The sequence below is a fragment of the Psittacula echo genome, assembly GCF_963264785.1.
Source record: "Psittacula echo genome assembly, chromosome: 14".
NCBI lineage: Eukaryota > Metazoa > Chordata > Aves > Psittaciformes > Psittacidae > Psittacula > Psittacula echo.
The window spans coordinates 7,828,656-7,849,281 of NC_137750.1; the positions used below are offsets into that span (position 1 = coordinate 7,828,656).

The following is a 20,626-nucleotide window of genomic DNA, read 5'->3' on the forward strand; positions in this document are numbered from 1 at the left end:
GAGATTTTTATTTTAATATCGAAGATAAAGCCAAAATGTCAAGAAGGTAGAAAATGGTTCTTCCTTTCCGCAGATGTATTTTTATCCAATGAAATACTGAAGGTTTATAAATTGCACTTTTCCTAAAACAAACAAGACACTAAATTCCAGAGTCATTTGGAAATTGCTTGGCAAGATGATTTAAGCTTCAATAAACTTGGGTAGGACTTGGAAATAATTATGAGATGAGACTTCCAAAAGCAACTAAGTGATTCTGGGCTTGCAAACCACAGGAGCTGACAGTCTGATTTTCACAACTGCAAGAGCAAGAAGCATCCCCTTATGAAGTTATGCTCCTCATGGTGTCAAGGAGACCATGTGGCACCTCTAGAATTTGATTCTTTTTCACATTTTATTCCTTTTAAAGCAATTCATGATGCTCTCCTTTGCTGGATGGTCCAAATCCCAGGCGAGGGAGCAGTGTCAGTGCCTGACCCCATTGAGTCTTTGGCCTTTCTGCTAAGAAGAGCACCTACGAGCAGGGAACTGCACGGTGGTTTTTAGGATGTACGCTCTCGCAGGGTGTGAGCTCTGAGCACTTGTTAACACATGGGGAGGAGAGCAGAGCAATCAGGTGGCAACAGCTTCTTGTTCTGTCATCCTGGTTTTGCGCTGGGATCAGTAACCCAAGGGACAAAAAGCTCCAGGCCCTAATACGAGTCCCTCAAACTTCCAATGTCCTGGAAAAGGTGCAGAGTATGTTCAAGTCTATACATCACCTTCTCTAGAAGGAGTTGGCACATTCAGCTATGAGCTATCAGTGCCAACAGAAAACATGCCCGTAGCATCATTCTGAGAAAACCATTCCATTCACATAAAGCACCCCGAGGACTGCAAACCTATTTTCTCATCCACTAAAGGGCAGAAGTAATGTTTGGATCTTGCTCGACTGTCTTGTTCTGAGGGTGCCACTCTCTTAAGCAGCAATTTGAAATATGCCTCTTTCATGCTAGCAATACCTTTCATCATCAAAGAGCCTTATACATTGTGCAGTTGGCACACGGAGCAGTAGCCAAGTCATTTCAGCTGTCTGCCTTAAATAAGATGTGATAGCTTGGGATGATCCAACTGAAACTTGCCAGAAACTTTCTGAAGGCAAATTCTTCCAAGGCAGAAAAAGACCTTGGCTACAAGAGGGTGCAGGAAGGAGCACAGCGTGTGTTGGTGGAGCACAAGGCTCCTGAGCAGGGCAAGCTGGAGCCCAACCAGCCCCGGCAGGCAGATGAATGTGGGCCTGTCTGCACAAGTCAAGGCAAACACGTCCAAGGTTATCTACAGACTGCTGTATCAGCGTCGTGTTCCTGAAAACACACTGGAGATGAGCAACTTAATTCTCTCTTCTTGTTCTTCTCATTGTTCTTTAGACAACACACAGTGCCTTCCCATTACACAGTGCCCTGCAAACCTCTCCTATCACTTTCAAGCTCCAGACAGGACAAACTTTATCAATAAAACAAAGGAATAAGGAAGGGGGAGCTGATCTATAACAGCATCAATTCAAGAACGGACTCGCTCCTTCTGTCTTTGCTTTGGTTGCTGCATATGTACGACTGGGAAGAGGCCAACCAAGGCATTAAAATAAACACGGAATGGTTAAAATATCAGCTCCAAAACAGATGTTGAAATCTGACTGCATTTCCCAAAGCTGGTGTTTACTGCCTTGGCAACCCAAGAATGCTGTTTTGCTTAAAGCACAATTTTAGTAATTCTTCTGCCTTGAATAATGTGAAGGAATTTTAAAATCATTTCCAGACCCTGGTAGCTCCTGACTTAGGAAGAGGAAAGCGCCGGCCTTTTGTCTCTAGGAAACTGGTATGGGTTTGGCTGCTGTCAGAGGGGGAAGGCTTTGGTAGCCTAAGCTCAGCCTTTTAATGGCTCGTAGTCAGGAAACAACCACACACCGTTTTACTTGATAGCACACAACTGGCTCTCCTCCCTTAAAAGATGTTGAACAAATTACTCCTCTTTAATCCAGACAAGGTAGATTAGAGCTCAGAGACTTGACTTCGTCCAGCTGCATCCACCTGCTTGTGAGCAACCGTGCTGTCTCAGGCCACATTTTTCACCTTTTCTACAGGAAATCTAACATACCCAGGCCAAACCTCTTCACTGGGGTCCTGCATGGCTTTTACAGGATGTTATGCTTGCAGGAAATGTACTGGATGCGTCTCCAAAGCTTTTATTGTCTATCTTTTATGCTCATTCACAAGCCTAACACAGAAAATCAAGATTTCTAACTATGAAGCAATTATGGGGGTAAAGATTCTGAACCCTTGTCAAAGCCTTGCTGCCCACTGCAGATTCAATCTGAGATTGAACACCCAAAGGATTATATGTGGGAGCTGGTACAAACATTCACAGTGGTTTGGAGTCACATCCGTAACACAGATGTAGTGCCCTGATACATAAGAAGTGGTTTATTAAGGTGGCAGTGGCACTTTCTGCTTGTGAAGGGGAGTTGGAAGGAGCAATAACTGCTGCCTCTCCTTGTTCTGGTGATGGAAAATGACTGTTAGAGGAGATCAAGTGGCCTCTGACTGACAAGTGTTCAAGGTGTTGTGGCTGCCCCATCCCTGGCAGTGTTCAAGGCCAGGCTGAATGGGGTCTGCAGCAACCTGCTCTAGTGGAAGGTGTCCATGCCCATGGCAGGGGGTTGGGACTGGATGAGCTTTAAGGTCCCTTCCAACCCAAACCAGCCTGGGATTTTACGATACTGCCAGGATACAATCACTCCTGAGGAAAAAAGCCACCAAGTATTTCATTTTTCCCATTGTCTTTGGAGGTAGAAAAGGGATCAGCTCTACAAAATTTACACCTTAATTGGTGATGATGAAGCCTTTGCAAAGACAAAGACATTTAGGAATTTTCTAGTCACGAACCTTAACCAAATTGATGCAGTTCGCTTCTATTTTGCCACTGCAGCATTTCCTATATTAGCATCACAAGCAAGACAACAACTGGCACTTCTGCTTCCACTGGAAAACAAAAGCAGATGCTACCGCTTGTTTCGGGTGCTGTGTGAGCGGCCAAGCAGCCTTGAGAAGGAAAAAAGGGAAAGTATCATTGCTAAAGCTTTGCACAAGGTCTCTGGGCTGCAAACAATGGTCCCGGCTGTCGGTGTGGGCACGCACAGCCCTGATTGTGTGCCTTCAAGGTTACACGGTCATGTAAACCAAGGGCGAGGAGGAGAACACTGGGAAACTCAAAAGCTTCATGGTCATGGGTTTCAATAGCTGTTTCTTTTGAGGGATGGCACAAAAGGCCTGTGGAACAGGGGCTGCGATAGACTCCTCTGCTCAGCACATAAAGGGAAGGGATGTTGGCCATGTGTTGGACAGCTTGTCTGCAAAACAAAAGGACGATCCTCAGTGTCCACCAGGAATGGGAAATGAAGTTGGCAGTGGGGTTCTGCACCTCGAGGGAGCATTCCTGGCCACTGCCTTCAATAGGAGGAAAGCAGATGTCCCCGGGTACACTTGCCACGCAGAGGAAAGCTGTGTGCATATGGATACACACAGGCAGGCACACTTTTTGTGTGACACACAACAGGTTATTACAGCCAAGAGCCTCACAGGGAAACACCTTTCATTACACAGACAAGGCTGAGGAAAACAACACCACTGTACATAAATAATCTTAGGTATCAGAGTATCACAGTATGTCAGAGATTGGAAGGGACCTCAAAAGATCATCTAGTCCAATCCCCCTGCCAGAGCAGGAACACCTAGATAAGGTTACACAGGAATGTGTCCAGGCGGGTTTTGAATGTCTCCAGAGAAGGAGACTCCACAACCTCCCTGGGCAGCCTGTTCCAGTGTTCCGTCACCCTCACTGAGAAGAAGTTTCTTCTCAAGTTTAAGTGGAACCTCTTGTGTTCCAGTTTATACCCATTACCCCTTGTCCTATCATTGTTTGCCACTGAGAAGAGCCTGGCTCCATCCTCGTGACACTCCCCCTTTATATACTTATATACACTAATAAGGTCACCACTAATAAGGTAACCCCAGCAACAGATGCCATAAGAAAAGTGAGCCTGTTGGGTAAGATGGAAATACAACCTTTGCACAGACCATATCTTTAGGAAGTGTTTGCCAAAGGACCAGAGCGCTGCAAACCTGCAGAGCCATGGAGACCTCTTCCAGGCTCCTCTGGGGCTCCCATGTAGCCCACGGTGGGAGTCTCTGCTGCAGAGACCCCTGTGGTGCTCCTCCTGTGGGTGTTGTGTCCCACACCCTGGGGCTGCCACGCAGCCCCATCTCCTGTTGCTGCAACAGCCATGCATGGGGTAGAGAACTGGGTATGGACATGCTGCCTGTGAGTTCATGGGGTCGGTCCCTAGGTGCTCCAGCACTGAAACTGCCATTTTATTGTCTCTTATGAAGATGGAAAGGGGAAAAGAAAAACAATCCACTGGCTTCTGTCCTGAATTCAGACCAGTTGCTTACTAGCCCTGTCCCCTGCCTTGGTTTTTATCCCCACAAAGCACACTCCTGGGCCCCCAGCTTCCAATTCTCATATGTCAGTGACATGAATATCTCTGCTTCCTCTGCAACAGACCACAAATTCTGCTGTCTTTCATCTGAGAAGTGAAACCCCAAAAGCTGAGTTTACTGGAGGGGGCTTATAGCTGAAGCCTCCTCTGCTCCCGCTGCAGGACAGAGGCCGGCGACTCCCAGACCTGCTCCCACATCAAGCGGCTTTAAAGCTCAAAGTGCTTAACTGGAAGGGACACAAAGATCTCCAAGCTTACTTTGCATGCAATTAAGCTGTTGCTTTGCTCTCCCTGCTCCTGGTAGACAAGAGCTACACCAGGGGAGGCATGAGAGGCTCCAGCCATTGACAGGTTGGGTACAGCCCCCCCTCACCCCTATTCTCTTTCTTGTTGTTACTGAAACCATCCATCTGCCAAACATCACTAGCTGATAAGAACTGCCTGGTTTTAAATCCCCATTTGTAAATAGATGTTGGCTGACATAATTAATGTCTACCATACAACACAATTTGAATTACAAAGTAAAGGCAATTTAGAAATCAGCCTCCACATGATTACAACTGATACCCAAGTCTATAAATTCCATAGCCCCAGGAATTATTTAAATTTCTGAAAATGAATGAAAATCAGTACAAGATGTCTTGCAGGAAAGCGAGACCAGAAGTGGAGCATCTGAGATAAACTAAATAGTCTCTTGAGATAAACATTCTTTGGTGCAGTAATACCTAGGGCTCCTAGGCCACCATGGGTCTGTAATGTCTGCTCTAGTGTCAGGGCTGTTATCTGCTATGCCATTGCCACCTACTCAGAATAAATCCCCTTAACTGATAAGCACATTATGTTGAGGAGCCCCGCTTGTCACTTCCATCTAACTGGGTGGTTTGTATGGACACCGTGGCACTGAATTGCTCTGCTCTAAGACACCGATACTGCTTGCTGGCTGGGATCCAGCCTTTGGTGCATCAGCACAGGAAGGTCGGAGGAAGAAGTGCAACATGTCTAAGGCAAAACATGGACGATGGCACTTGGAAACGTTTACCCCAGATTCAGTTTTTCTGCTAACTAGAAATAACAAGCTTAAAATGACAGCAAACATCTCCAACAAGCAAGCTGCGGCATCAGGCTGGGGAGAGCCCAGCAACACAAGAGTAATTGAAAGCACGCACACGTTGTGCCTCTCACATGCCAAAATAAACAGCCCTGTTACTTCCTAAAGATGCCTGTGGACAGGCTCAACAGCAGCGTGGCACAGCCTGGAGCTCTCCTGTACATGCATCCTGTGCAGGAGGAGGATCCAGCACAGAACAGGACACGCTGCCAAGCTCTGCCTCTTTCTCCTGTCTGTTAGGATAAGGCTTTAAGTGATTTTCATGATTTCCCTGCTAGTCCTTCCTTTGTAAAGTCAGGAGAAACAATTTGAGGGTGTCTACATTTACTACAGAAACAAATCCCTTCAGAAATAAACAGCACCACAAAGGAGCAACGAAATCAGCTTTCAAGGAAGCAAACGTGTTGCTGCAAATCACAGCCCAGCAGTTAAGGTCTGCATAAATACACCAGATACGTGGCAGCGATATCCACTTGATAAATTACATTTATCATGCACCTTTGACCATCTCACCTGCACTTGGCTCCCCCAGCGAGGAAATGTTAACATTCCTGATCTTTCATCAGTTTCAAACAGCTGCCATTAAAAAACAACACATACCCCCCCCAACCCCACAACAAAGAATTCCCCATCTTCCCAGAGATAACCTTATCTTTCCCTTTTGAAATGTGAGGTTTTCCCTAAATCACGTTGGCAGAAAATCCAGGGTTGGGGCAGGATGTTTAAGAGCATAGAATTAAAGTTACCTATCAGGGGCAGAAATAGAAGCAAGCATCACTGGGAATCCCTGTAAGAGCTGCAAAAGATGTGAAGTGTAAGAAATACCAGCAACTATTTGTATCACTAGAAATACAAGGGTCCCAGAGTTTTATCTGCAAGTATGTGACATTTGATTCTTGTTTCTTGTATGAGAAACTGATAAAGTGTTCACCTTTGAAATAAAGTTCTAAACAAAATAAGGACAAATTAGAACAAGGCTGCACCAATCTGAGACACTTTGTTATTGCCTCTGGAACAGAACACTACGAATCACAGAATCCCAGACTGAGTTGGGTTGGAAGGGACCTTAAAGCTCCTCCAGTTCCAACCCCTGCCACAGGCAGGGACCCCTTCCACTAGAGCAGCTTGCTCCAAGCCCCTGTGTCCAACCTGGCTTTGAACACTGCCAGGGATGGGGCAGCCACGGCTTCTCTGGGCACCCTGTGCCAGCGCCTCAGCACCCTCACAGGGAAGAGCTTCTGCCTAAGAGCTTATCTCAGTCTCCCCTCTGGCAGGTTAAAGCCATTCCCCTTGGCCTGTCCAACTCAAACAGCCACAAGCAGCCCACATCAGTGTCCATGAACGGCACCGGTGAGGTTATGGAGCTCCTGACGTGACGGAGGGGTGCAGACATGGCTGTCCCAGGGTACCACACAATACAGTGTAACGCTTGGTTATCCCCCCTCAAATGCCAATAAAAGGTCTACACTTAAGTATTGTTTTCCCTACAACAGCAACACGTACAACAATGTGGCTGCTGTGAGAAGATTACAAGGAGAGAAAATCCACAGGAAAATGTAAACTCAAAAAGCCACCAGTTAAGTGGTGAGAACCTTCCTTCTCATTAGTTTCCTGCCTCCCTCCCTTCACATTCCTCTTTGTTATTGAGTGAAATGATTTTCTTTTTTTTTTTTAAACGAGGTGCAAATGCATTTTCACACCTCTACTGAGAACTAGGTTAAGTCTCCAAGCTAATTACACATTATTAATGAGTTCAACAACTGTGGGTTGGCTGGTTAAAGGAGGGATGCAGGTCAGCACGTTGTCACACAGATGCATGCTTGTACTCTGCATGGGTCTGATGCTGCCAGGTTAGGAAACTCTTCTTGTTTGTAACAGTAAAAAGTTTAACACTGAAAATCATAGAATCTTAGAATGGTTTGGGCTGGAAGTTCCAACCCCCTGCCATGGGCAGGGTCACCTTCCACTAGACCAGGTTGCTCCAAACCCCATCCAAACTGGCCCTGAATGCTTCTGGGGATGGGGCAGCCACAGCTTCTCTGAGCAAATCACAGTCTCCAATGCAACCCTTTTCTTCTATTTCTCTCTTCTCTTCTTAAAAGAGTTTGTGTGGGATTTTTAGTTTTGTTTTTTAATACTGAAATGCACTAAATATGACATCCAGGTCACCATTTTCAGGGCTTTACTACAAAGACCAGTAGCAACTCAATAACATTTCTTTCCCTGTTAAACAAGCTGCCTGGGCTCAATGACACAGACTGGGAGGTGACCGTAGAGTTTTAGCTACCCACATCAAACAATACAACACACTGTGTTACACACCAGCGCCGACCATCATGTTCTGACAAACTGGTTTAAAGTTACCATCTTCCACTGGTGGCATCACTACCAGGGATTATCCCCTCCAGAGCTGGCAGAGGGACACTTAGAGTTGCAAATTAGAGGAAGAGTTTACTTGGGACACCAGCGGTGCTGCCTGCCCTGCTGCCATACAAGGACAGCTTAAGCTCCTTGCAAAGCAGGTCTCCAAGAGCAAGTTGTAACTTGACAAATTGAAGATAATGAAAATCACTGCCAGTTTACTTTAATGTGCTGGGCTTTAACTGCAGCGCTTTAACTGCAGCAGTTTAACTGCCATTTTAAAACCAGGGGTGAAAACCTAAACTGTGACAGCCTCTACAAAGAGGGCATTGGTGAGATAAGAGCTTTTCACTCCTGCTTCTCCAGGCTGGACTTCGCAGGTGAACTTCGAACATCAACTCTGCAATGAGGTGCCAAAACCAAACAGAAAGCCCTAAACAAAAGATCCAAGGTCTAAGCATCATTCATTCTCTTCTCTTTAGAAATACAGAGCTTCTAATGCTAACTTATGCATTCCTTCACATGAGACACTATGCATACACATGCATACCATTTATAGGTCTAAACATAAAAATAACTTTCAGAGAAGAGAATGTTTGTATAGGAGAAGTACACATTAAAAAGAAACCACCACAAAACCTTTCATCCCAGCTGCAGATTAGATCCATATCAGAACATGAGTACTCCAAGCCAATTCATACTGACTTTCATAGGAAGTACACAGCAGAAATGAAGAATGGATTTTGCACAGATTCTGGTAATTTCTGGCTAAAAGCCTTGTTGTTGAAAGTATTATTCAAGACTTAAATATGCCACGCTGTGGGATGAGCGTGAGCTAAAACAATTCTTAACAGACCTGTTAATTGAACTTCATTAGTTCCTTCAGAATGTGAGTATGTGGAGCCACTTGGATTCTTAAGTTTCTAGCTGGCAGGAAAAACAAGCCCCAATTGTGTCAGAGTTTAGCTGCTGAAGAGATCAGTGTTTTACGAGGGATGTAAAACTGGTTCACAGTTACTAAAATAGAAATCTTCGTTTGCTTTTCAAGGACGGGAGAAGGAACATTTAGAACTTAAGACTTTCAAAATGGGCAATTAAGAAACACATCAATAAATATATCTTCCTAGGATATTTTCTGGCTTGTGGAAAGACACTAATAAACACAACTGGGAATTTTCCAGCTGAAAGCTCCCGAAGCTGGATCTTGCTGAGTATGGTTTTAATCCCCAAATTATGCAACATTTTCTTCCATATGAACCCCAAAGATGTTATTTTCCTTCTAGATTATTTTTTTAAGATGGCCTAAACAAATATTCAATAGAACACTATCTTTCGTCAGCTCCCGTTTGCTCCTGAAATGCTCTGTAAGGAGAATGCTGCCATCGTGTCTACTCATTTGGTCCTCATGGTACCACGCTGTAACAGACTCTGGCATTGCAAACAGGAGAATATATCTGCTTTCAAAGCAGTGCCAGGTCAACAAGCATAAAGAATGAGGTTTACTGCTTTTGAGCAGGTCTTTTTAGTTATCCCTAAGGCAATGATGTTAACTGCTTGTATGACGGTTTCACACTCACCAGCATCGAGACTACCGGTAGCCGCCGTCCAGCCCATGACGGGAGGAATGGCCCCGACGACAGCTCCTACCCACGTGTTGGCGATGCTCATTCTCTTCATGGGTGTGTAGCAACATGTGTACAGGAAGATGTTGAAGGCTCCCAGGGCCCCGGTGAGAGGGTTTACTCCCAGTGTCAGCAGGGCGATTCCCGGGACTCCACAGGAGGCAGCAAAGCAGACAGCGAGTAGAGGGCTGCGGGGAGAGACCAGAGACATTGGTAAGAGTCTGTCCCAAAGGATGAGTGCTGTCCCGCTCCTTTGCCTCCTCCCAAAAACTTGAGTAGATTTTTGCTATTGTTCTTACCTGGCCCAAATTCTCCCATTTGAATCCCCATCCTAAGAAAAGCCTTTCTCAAAAGTTAAGACAATCTTGCTACAGATTTGCAATGATCTGCGAGTCTTACTCTTTGTTCATCAAATAAATTCCACCTCTGCCAGTAAAAAGCCCGTACGAAGAACTGGTGCTTCCAACAGATCTTCCATTTAAATCTTAGTATATTTTGACCTCTGGAAAAGCACCCAGGGGTTAGAGTAAATGAGAATGGTTGTCACTTGTCAGATTTGTAACTGATTGCAATTATCCTTCGACTGAAACACAACAGGGTTAGACATAAAATTAGGAAGCATTAACAAGAAAAAGAGAGTACATTCAATCACTGTGAAATTACATCAACAGGAATAAAGTATTTTTTTGGCTTTACTGTAACAAAGGCTGAATTTTCTACATTCCTTATGCACTGCGCTAAGCAGGGCTGGCACACCAAAGCAATCCTGGCAACAGGAGTGAAATTAAAACTCTATTCTAAGTATGACTAGAATTAACTGAAGATAGTTTAGGTTTGGCTAAAAGGATCAAACAAGAAAGAGGCAAATGTGATTCTTACTGCATATCAGCTAAAAGCTTGGGGACGGTTGGAAATTCCTGTTAAAATCTGTCAGAAAGTGGCTGAAGCCCACAATAAACATCCAAATACAATGAACAAGGATGTTTCGTCTGGCTACCAAACCCACACTTCCCAGGCAGCACTGTGATGCAAGCCTTTATTTGTGAACCCCTGCACCAGACCAACGTGTTTGCTGCTGGTGGAGATCTCATCACGCATGTTTGAGGGTGTCTGGTATAATGGGAAGAGAGCCCTAAATGCCACTAAGAAACGATGTGGTGTGGGAGACCTCTGGAAGGGAGGAAAGTGCCATTAACTGAGTTGTATTTAATAACCCATGTGGCTAAATACACGCTTCTAGTCATCCATGAGAGCAGAAAATATGTGTGCTTGCAACAAAAGTCTCTGCATGAAGTTCAGCTTTACACGTTTTGTCTAACTGAAAACTGTGCAGCCTTTGTCTTCTACGATCACTCTGCCCTCTGGCCAAATCCCTAACCCTGAAGTACGTGTTGCAAGCACTGCTCTAACCTTCATGAGAAAAACTTGCTGGTGGGGATGAATTTTATGGGACTTATATCCCCAAAAAATCCCACCACTTAAATTTGGATTTTTAAGACCTTTGTTGGACCAATATGAAATGGAAATCTCAGATACCTGGAAGAATTAAAATGAGCAAATCTCGCATCGAAGATCTGCCTTGAAGTTAAATTGAATTATTTTATCTGGCTTTTCAAAACTATCAACAGATTTTAGATTATGGAGCATGCACGGAGCACATTTATGCTCCAGCATGACTGGTATTGGTGTTACTGATGTATCAGGAACAGAGGTAGGGTTCGTCATTGCTGTCCATTAATAAGGAGATGTATTAAGTGTGTTTTCAGGAGCCACAGGGTGCTGAGCCCTCCGGTTTTGCAGCTAGTGGTGCTCTATTGCAGAAAGGCAGCAAAACACAATCTCTGCCATTGACTATAGATGCTGTAGTTCATAATGTTGCCCCTCTGTAGTGAAAGCCTGACTGGGTTTGGTTAAACAAATCGATCTTGACTGATTCCTGACTAAAATACAGTCAGACAGTAAACACCACATTTACACAATACACACTCTCGAGGTGACAAAAGACCAGCATGACCCTGCGAGGCCACGCTACCCACGTTTGCTCCCGCGGGGCTCACAGACATAAATGAGGACACAGTTTGACCTAATGCAACAAGCACTTTTCTCACTAATCAAGAGTGAAGACTCTTGTACACGTCTCCAATTCAAATGAATGCTACACACCATGAGCCAGACACGCAGCAGCAGACACCAGCCCTTCATGCAAAGCCCTCCTCTGTGGTTGAGCCCAGCATCATGTCATCCCACGTCGCTCCCCTGCAGCAGCGATAGCCCTGTGGTGCCAGCCTTGGCACCAGTTGCGTGCTGCCTTCACATCTAACTGATGGACTGGAACAGCACCTTTAAGAAATGAGGCTTTATCAAAAGGGAAGAGAGAAGTTATGTGGCTGAGACCGCCAAAAGAGCTGCTCTGCTCCTGATGGATGAAACCACGTTTTTGTTTCTCAGTTTCTTCCTTTTTGCCTCTTTAAAAGGAAGTTCCTGAAGGCAGTTTGGTTAGAGTCTATAACAGTCCTAATGATCTCAGGAGAGGCTATCAAGTCAATGTGGGTCGTTCTTCATAAGCAGTTGACCTGTATTACTTTCAGGCATCCTGAAAGTGTCACATTTTCCTCTTCTCTCCAGTGCTTCCTTAACAATCAAGTAACTGTGGAATTCTTCTAGAAGAGTAATTGTTCGACTTGCAAATGCCTGCCCCTAAAACTCCAACTGAGATCAGAAACTCAAACTGTGACCTAATGATTCAGCTATGTTATTTCTGTCCCCTAAAATACTACTTGGCATTACAAAGGCACTGCAATCAGAAATTGGGACTTTGCTTTCTTGGTGAGAAATGAGATACAGAATTCAACTCACTCTCATGTAAACATGCAGTGTTTATAAGGTCTAAGAGAAGTATAAGCAACTCCTCGCTGGGAAAGAGAATAGTTGAGGAAAATGTAGAGATTTCAGTCATTGGTGCAGTTCTTTCTGCTTCAGTGACGCCCAGGATTTTAAGAAGAAAAGACTGACCCCAGGTTTAAATCACAGCAATTTAAAGGGTATTCTGATTTCCACTAGTTTATGGTCTTCAAGGGACCAGTAACAGGGACCATTATGCATCTCCATGCTGACATTAAGCTTGTGAAAACTCAGACATGTGGTATGAGGCTCATTGATTTGGTGCATGCTCCTTTGCTGGGCTGTGTCTCACTGAGGGAGCACAGGAGATCTCATTCCAGAGCAGGAGAAGGCTGTGATGCTGAGCTGTCACTGGGTTTGTCCCATCACCTAATGCCTCGCAGCTCTTCCCACTACAGCCCTGTGCCACCAAGCAGTCCAGTGTGCACCAGAGGAGCATCAGCCTTGGGTAACCCAAGGCCAGGGAATTCTCTCATGGTGCTTAAAAGTCGCTGCAGGGTCTCTGCTGGTTTCCTTCATCTTTAAACCCTGCCATGCAGTAAGTGCAGGCTGATGACAGGCACTGGTACATAAGCCTCATTTCACTTGGGCGTTCACTTGTGCTAAGGGAATCGCTCCCATGGGAAAGAAGGGCAATCTTCCATTGGAAAATTGGCCAAGGAGCTAGCTCAGAAAGCAAACATATTGAGCAAGAAACTAGGTTTTATGATGGATTCCTGGGAGGAGTTGGTTTCAGTTGTTTGGCTGATTAAAATCAGACTTTGGAAAAATACTACAAGTGCCAAATGAGTTCTCTTCAAATTTCAACTCTAAAATACCCAGTATGTCACCACATTGGACACCTTCTAAAGGAAAACCAAAAACTGGTAGTTCTGCCTCGTTCCTCTTCTCTCATATTGCGAATGCATATGCCAAATTCTGTCTAACTTTACTGCTAAAAGGCATCCACATTCAAGTAAAAGCTTTTGAGAGAACTTCAGCTTGAACAGTGAATAACCAAACCTTCCCTGATCCAAAGAAAATGTGTTGATGTTTCATTCCCACAGAACTCACCCAACATAGACCCTCCCCAGTCACACTCCACTGACAGCATCCAAGAGGAGGAGGAGCAGGAAGAGGAAAAGAGAGCCAGGTTTCTCTTCATTCAACTCAAAGGTTTTGCTGACACAGGAGTGTCTGGAGAGATGCTGTCAGTCAGGCTGGGGATGACTGCTCAAGTGCTGGGGGGTCAGGGAGCAGGCAGGAGGAATCCCATGTGGGTGATACTCAGGCATCCCCTGCACGTACAACCACGAGGCATCCATGTGTATCCTCATTCACTGTATCACTGATGAAGACTCTGGACAACACAACAACCAGCCTATTTTACTCCATGTGCAATAGCATCATATCCAAAACTAGCTGCCACTTACAGATGATGTGGTTATACATATATAATGATCCTACACACATGTGCATGAAATATCTTTATTTAATAGGCTCTGGAGTCATGGATGATACTAGTTATTGACTCACAGCGTTACTTGGAAAAATTGAGAGGGGAAAACAAATCAGAGCATTTGCCCATCTATAAAATGAATGCATTATTTTACCTATTTCACAACAGAATCAGCAAGCTTAATGTCTATAAAGATCAATAATGTCATGACTACACATGCTTTTCTATGCTGTCTTTGGCAAAACATTTTGTGGAGATGAATGTCAAAGTACAGTTTGAACTGGAATTTAAATGACAGTATGAAAAAGGGGAAAAAAGCTTAAAGATAATTTAGTTTGGAAAAAAACAATCAAGAAGCCAGACAAAATTCCCTCTTAAAACCTACCCATGTTTAGAAATATGGAAAAATCCTGTATCAGCATCTATTGCTTCGACCTATCTCAGTGAATGTACAGATGCTCCTATGCTAATAGAGACACAATGAAGCCTATATGAATCCTGAATAGACGCACTCGTGCCATCAGCGGTTGCCTGCAACTCATGTTCAGATGTTATGTAAATACATGAGAAACTTCATTTGTGACCTTGTGTTAATGGGGAACTGGCACACAAAACATATTTACATAAAAGCATAAGCCTGGATGTAAGTGTCCATTTAAGACTGCCTGTGTATTTTTCAGGTGAAGCAGAAGTGCTTAGAGTTGAAAATGAGATTCAAAGCCTAATCCAGAAGGTAACAAAACAAATTCTGTCTTCTCCCTGTCTGTCAAAAACCTTTTATAGAAACATCACCCACTTCTAAAAGGGCAAACTGAAAGAAACCCAACCAAAACAACAATGCCCTTTGGCTTTGCTGCGGCATGCACTGAATACCTTAATGGATTGAAACATTTCAAGTCCTGGATGATTATTTTGTGTTAGATCTTATTATTATTGACAACTGTCCCTCGAACCACAGGGCCAGCGATCCACTCTGCTGTTCCCTGCCCATGGCAGGGGGTTGGAACTGGATGACCTTAAGGTCCTTTCCAACCCAAACTATTCTATGAACGCAGGGTGATGATCTGAAATGAGCAGGACAAAGATGGTGAAGAATAAACTACGATGAAGGGCACAGGCTGGGCACAGCACCCAGCTCTGCCCCCCAGCACCTCCAGCCAGGCTGCACCTCCCCATCTGATCCTCTGCATACAGGCATGGGCTGGTGGGGAGAGGGAAGGTGGGAAGAGCAGGATATAGATCCTCTTTTTTCTCTGAGTGGGATTTTTAGTAACAGCGAACACTCTGCACAGACCATACCCTGTAATTAAACTGCAATTTTACTTAGTTTTTGATGAGACAAAAGTGGTTTTGGCTTTTAGTAAGTTTTCTGTTTTGTTCAAGACCACCACATTTCCCCCCCCTCACTCTGCTGCTGCTGCCGCTCACAGAAATGGTCCTAAGTTATCTCTGACTTCAGCATCTTCCACAGTGGCAGCTAAACAGTGCCAAGACAATAAAGGTGAGATGGACAGCTCGGATTAATCTCAATATTGCTACTCAGGGTGCTAATTCTGTCTGTATATAGTGTCAAAACAATCGGTAGTAAAGTAAGAAGAGAAGCATCCTGAACCCTCAACTCACAGGGCTGAAAATAGCAGGAGCTCGGAAGAAGGTATTTGGCAGACAAAGAATACAAGAGTGATTCTCATCTCTGCAATTTCATTTCAACGGGCTGAGATACGAGTCCAGTGCAGGAACACTGTTCCAAAGCCATAATTAAAATCAGATTTCAGGAGGAAGCATCATAAGTTGCTTATTATTTCTGGAATCTCTAGGTACTAAAAATGGCCCCAGACCACTCGCCAGTACAAGGCTGCTGGAGGAAGCCCCCTCCTCTTCCTAATTTTTTCCAGGTCAGCAGTAAGCTATGAAGGCTTCTGAAGCCGCTTAAACCCACACAAAAGCATCAGCCTGATGTTTTTACATTTTCCAACAGCAATGAGAGGTTATATAAACTGAATGCAGGTCACATCCCTTTGAAGGTCTCTTTGGCTGCAAAAGCCCACGGTCATTTCAAGAGGAGAAGATGCCCATGGAGATCCCCTGCACCTAACCCCATGCAGAAAACTGTCATTCTCCACAGCTGCTGGTTTACAGTTTTGCTCATCTTCTTTTGGCATCTCCTCAATCCCTGTGGCCAGGCAACACTGAGAGTTGACAAAAACCAGTCCCAGGGTAGGAGCTGAGCATGCAATCACCATGGCTGTCATATGGTACTGAGCTATGATTCGGTCACCTCCCTCAGCCAAAGGAGGACTGGCCAAGGGATTCTTTAAAGATTTTAGTTATATCATTAAAGATCAGCACCCAAGAACTGCTGAACCCTCTCTCCAGCAGCTTCCAGAGATCCACCAAGAAAACCAGGGAACACCACCAACCCCAGGAGTTACATCAGGCAATCCCATCCCACTGGGAAGAGACACAACGAGCAGAGGACATTACGCACTGCAGCACCATATGACTGTTTGGAAGCCTTCGTGCTCCTAGGACTGAGGTAATGGGGAAGAAGGGCCATCATCTCCTTCAAACACACATCTGGAGTGCATTTGTGTGCTTTCCAGCCCTGCTTTCCCAAATGGACAGATGCCTGAACCCAGCAGTGGGGTCGTCTGCTGGCGCAAGAGCCGTCAGCTCAGCTGACTGCGAAAAATGAGCTGTAAAAGGCACATTTTGCCCTGAATAGCAACGGTAGCTTCCCTGGAATTATTTTTGATGGGAGGTTAAAAAAACCCCACTCATTCAGCTTCTGAGCTCGAAGTAAGGCACAGAGCATTCAAAAGCAATCAGTAATCGTGGCAGAAAACTGAATGATGGCAATCTACCAACAGTGAAATTAAATGTTAACTTTCCACACAAATCCTTTTAGGCTGCATATTTATATATTTAGTAATAAAAACCATATTCATGACCATTGTCAGCTGTAAAAGTTCTACAGTAATAACAACACCACTAATGGAAACTGAAACTGGAATAACATTGCCTGGATCAGTAGCTTCATTGCTGATGACTTCTCTAAAATGATTCTATTTTGCTATGCAAAAGACATTAAACTCCAGAAGAGTCCTAGAGACAGACTGAGGATGTACCTGATAGAAAAACCATAGCCACACTTCAGTCTGAGATTTTAAATCAAAGTGCTTACATGATGCCACATGATGACCCATAATTAGTACAGTTTTGAGGCAGCATGTCTGTTTTTAAGGATTCAAAGCATGACTGACAAGGTGTTTTCACATTCAACTATAACTTTCAATTACAGATTAGCTTAGTCTCCAGGAGAGATCTTTCTTCCCGATTAAAAGGAAAAAATAACTTTAGCATTCCCAGAATGGACATGTTGCAGACCCCTTTATTTCTTTCATGTAGATCTGATTCAGCATCAGTCAGAAGCGTTAATAAACACAAGCAATCTGTGCTCTCACTTTTGGTATCATCTTCCACAGGTACATTGTGAAAAGCCTCCAAACCTGCTGACTGAGGCTTCATCTTGCAAAGTACCAGAATTATATTAAACAGTGTCTATCAATGAGCTAAAATGCTACTATTTTAAGGGAAAAAAAATGCAGAGAAAGATCTTAATAGATATTCATTTATTCTCTCTCAGTCATGCAGGAAAGTTCATGACTCATGACAAGGGATGAAGGATGATGTATTTTAAAGCCAGAATGTGAAACTAAATTACACTTTTAATTGGGAATTCAATTTTTCCTCATCAACTCCAAATATCAGAGTACACGCTTGTCTATCATTTACCACTGAAGACTGACAAGACGTCCTTCAGGAGGTGCAAATAAATGGGGAGCTTTGTCAAGTCTCTTAGTTTTTCCTTAATGAATTATTTAACTTTGTCTTCACAAGTTAAGCAGCAGTATCTACATTCTGTCAGCGTCTGCTATGTCATGCCCAAAAATGTGTTGCTGTGGCAGATCAGGCTCTACATGCACTACAAATATCGAATTAGATATCAAATCCCCTTTAACTGGGTATAAAACTACCGCAAGTTTTGAGATTGCCAGAATGCGCTTGTCGCGATTCTGCCTGCTTCTGGTTTTGTAACTGGCTTTTTGTGATTTGGTTTCTGATATTATCTGTGACAAAGACGTTGACAGTCCCGGATGGGACAGTGCTTTTCCCTGTATGTACAATACAATAGTGTGGAAAACAGTGGAAACTTTCCAAAGCCAACTTGTGACACAAAATCTGAGCTGTGGAGAAATCCAGTGGTAAGAGGAGGCATGAAACTTGTAGGTGCTCCCAAAAACCCTGATGAGCTGGGTTAATGGATAGCATTTAAGTACACTTAAATCAGGACTTCAACACCACAGCACTGTGCCTCCAGATTAAGGGTTTACAGAGCTGAACCTCAAATAAACCTCTTTCAAATGCAAACATTTGGGAAAGAAATCACCCCTAATACCTTTCCTTTGTCTACAGGGCTCAGCCAGGCCAGTCAGCACTAACCTGGATGCGGTTTTGAATGACAACTGGAGCATCAGCAGGGAAAAGGGGCAGGACTCCCTGTGTGACATCTAAATCTCCCAAGGAATGTCAGAGTGAGAACTTGGCCTATGTGGAGCTCAGTGATGGGTAAACATGGATAGCTACCTGGGTTTTCTCATGCAGTTGCCACCTTGAGATTTGGAACTAAATTGCCAACCCAGCTCTGGCTTTGCTATCTCATGTACTTGTTCAGGAGTATATGCAGTGTAAATAAATACAGACTAGGATAAAAAACCCCGTGTCTATGTCAATTCGCTTCTTCCCCACTGAAAACACAACCCATGTGTGGAGCCCAAGCTGCCCTGTTGTGCTGTGTATCGCTATTGTGTAAAAGCATAATCAACGCTGTATTTTAACCAAACCGGAGGCAATTAGTTCCCCTCACTCCTCAAAGACCTGAGCTACAGATGTTCTGCCTCCCTTGCCAGAGCGAAGGACTTGAAAACTATCATAAACAAGCACAGCTCATTTAAAAGAATCATTTCATCTTGAAAGGGACACATCTCTCTTTTTTAGGCTTGTGTAAATCAAAATGGGCTTGATCGATTCTGCTGAAAGTCCCACAAAGACGCGAAGTGTGTGCTGAGATGAGGCAAGAGGAATTTCGACTCGGCTGAAAACAGAGAATTGAGCTCATGGAGCTTTCTTCTAAGCATATTCCTCTCTCATTTCTACCAGTCTGACTCCACACAGATGATGCCCTTTCATTGTTCATGGGTTCCAGAGTCTGCCCAGAGAACCAAGACCAAAGCAACCACAGGTTTGGGATAAGACAGCTCACAAAGCCCTGGGGACACCTGCAGTTCACAAATAACACGTTAAGACAGAAAAAGAACCTATGCTGCCCTTTGTTATTAAGCAGAAGCTCCAAGTGGGCCTCACAGAATCACAGAATGGTTTGAGTGGGAAAAGACCTTAAGATCATCCAGTTCCAACCCCCTGCCATGGGCAGGGACACCCCACACTAAACCATGCCACCCAAGGCCTCATCCAGCCTGGTCTTGAACACTGCCAGGGATGAAGCATTCACAACCTCCCTGGGCAACCCATTCCAGTGCCTCACCACCCTCACGGTAAAGAATTTCTTCCTTATATCCAACCTAAACTTCCCCTGTTTCAGTTTGAACCCATTAGCCCTTGTCCTGTCACTACAGTCCCTGATGAAGAGTCCCTCTCCAGCATCCCTGTAGCCCCCTTCAGATACTAGAAGCTGTTATGAGGTCTCCACGCAGATTTTCTTCTGGCCGAACAGCCCCAACTTTCTCGGCCTGTCTCATCACTTCACTTGAAGTAAAAAAATGAAAAGACCCATACTTACACCATGTTTATGCTCTTGTTACACTTGCTGTACACACCAGAACGCTAACCATAACAGCCCTAAGCAACCCTGCAGAGCCTTAGCACGCTCCTTGCTGTATGGCTCTATTAGGTAGGAGTGAGAGGGTGAATAATAATATTCACAGCTTCCCTGCCGACAGGAAAATATAAATATTTCTTTAAAGTGCTTACAAGACAAACGTACAGCACATCTGAAAAATGTCCCTCTCAATATTTAAACTAAATCCTCCTTTTTTACCTGACAAACCTGACCTTACAGCATGGCAGCTAAGTGAGCCATTCATTCTACTTCAAAATCTCAGTCCTCTGTTTAAGAACCAGAGACCAGCTGACAAACAGGATGGATAATATGGTCTCTCCAGAAACATTTTTCTGTGATTTAGCATGATTAAACCTAACATGTGCTTCTGCCGAGCCCTCAGCCAGCATTTGGAAAGCTGGGGATATAGAAGTCTCAAGTCAGTTCTCAGCCTCAATAAGATGGAGAAAACTGAAGTTCTAGAGTATTTATAGAATCATGGAATAGTTTGGGTTGGAAAGGACCTTAAAGCCCATCCAGTTCCAACCCCTGCCACAGGCAGGGACACCTTCCACTAGAGCAGCTTGCTCCAAGCCCCTGTGTCCAACCTGGCCTTGAGCACTGCCAGGGATGGGGCAGCCACAGCTTCTCTGGGCACCCTGTGCCAGCACCTCAGCACCCTCACAGGGAAGAATTTTTTCCTTATATCTAATCTAAATGTCCCCTCTTTCAGCCTGAAGTCATTCCTCCTTGCCTTGCCACTACA

General features: G+C 44.4%; 1 protein-coding gene across 1 annotated transcript in view; it reads right to left on the reverse strand.

The window, feature by feature from the left end:
- The window catches only part of COX10 (cytochrome c oxidase assembly factor heme A:farnesyltransferase COX10), a 101,121-nt gene that overhangs the window by 4,423 nt on the left and 76,072 nt on the right, over positions 1-20,626 (reverse strand). The window contains exon 6 of the mRNA XM_080629210.1: positions 9,578-9,810. Within this exon, the coding sequence (XP_080485336.1) occupies positions 9,578-9,810 (233 nt within the window). The remainder of the gene's footprint in view (positions 1-9,577; positions 9,811-20,626) is intronic.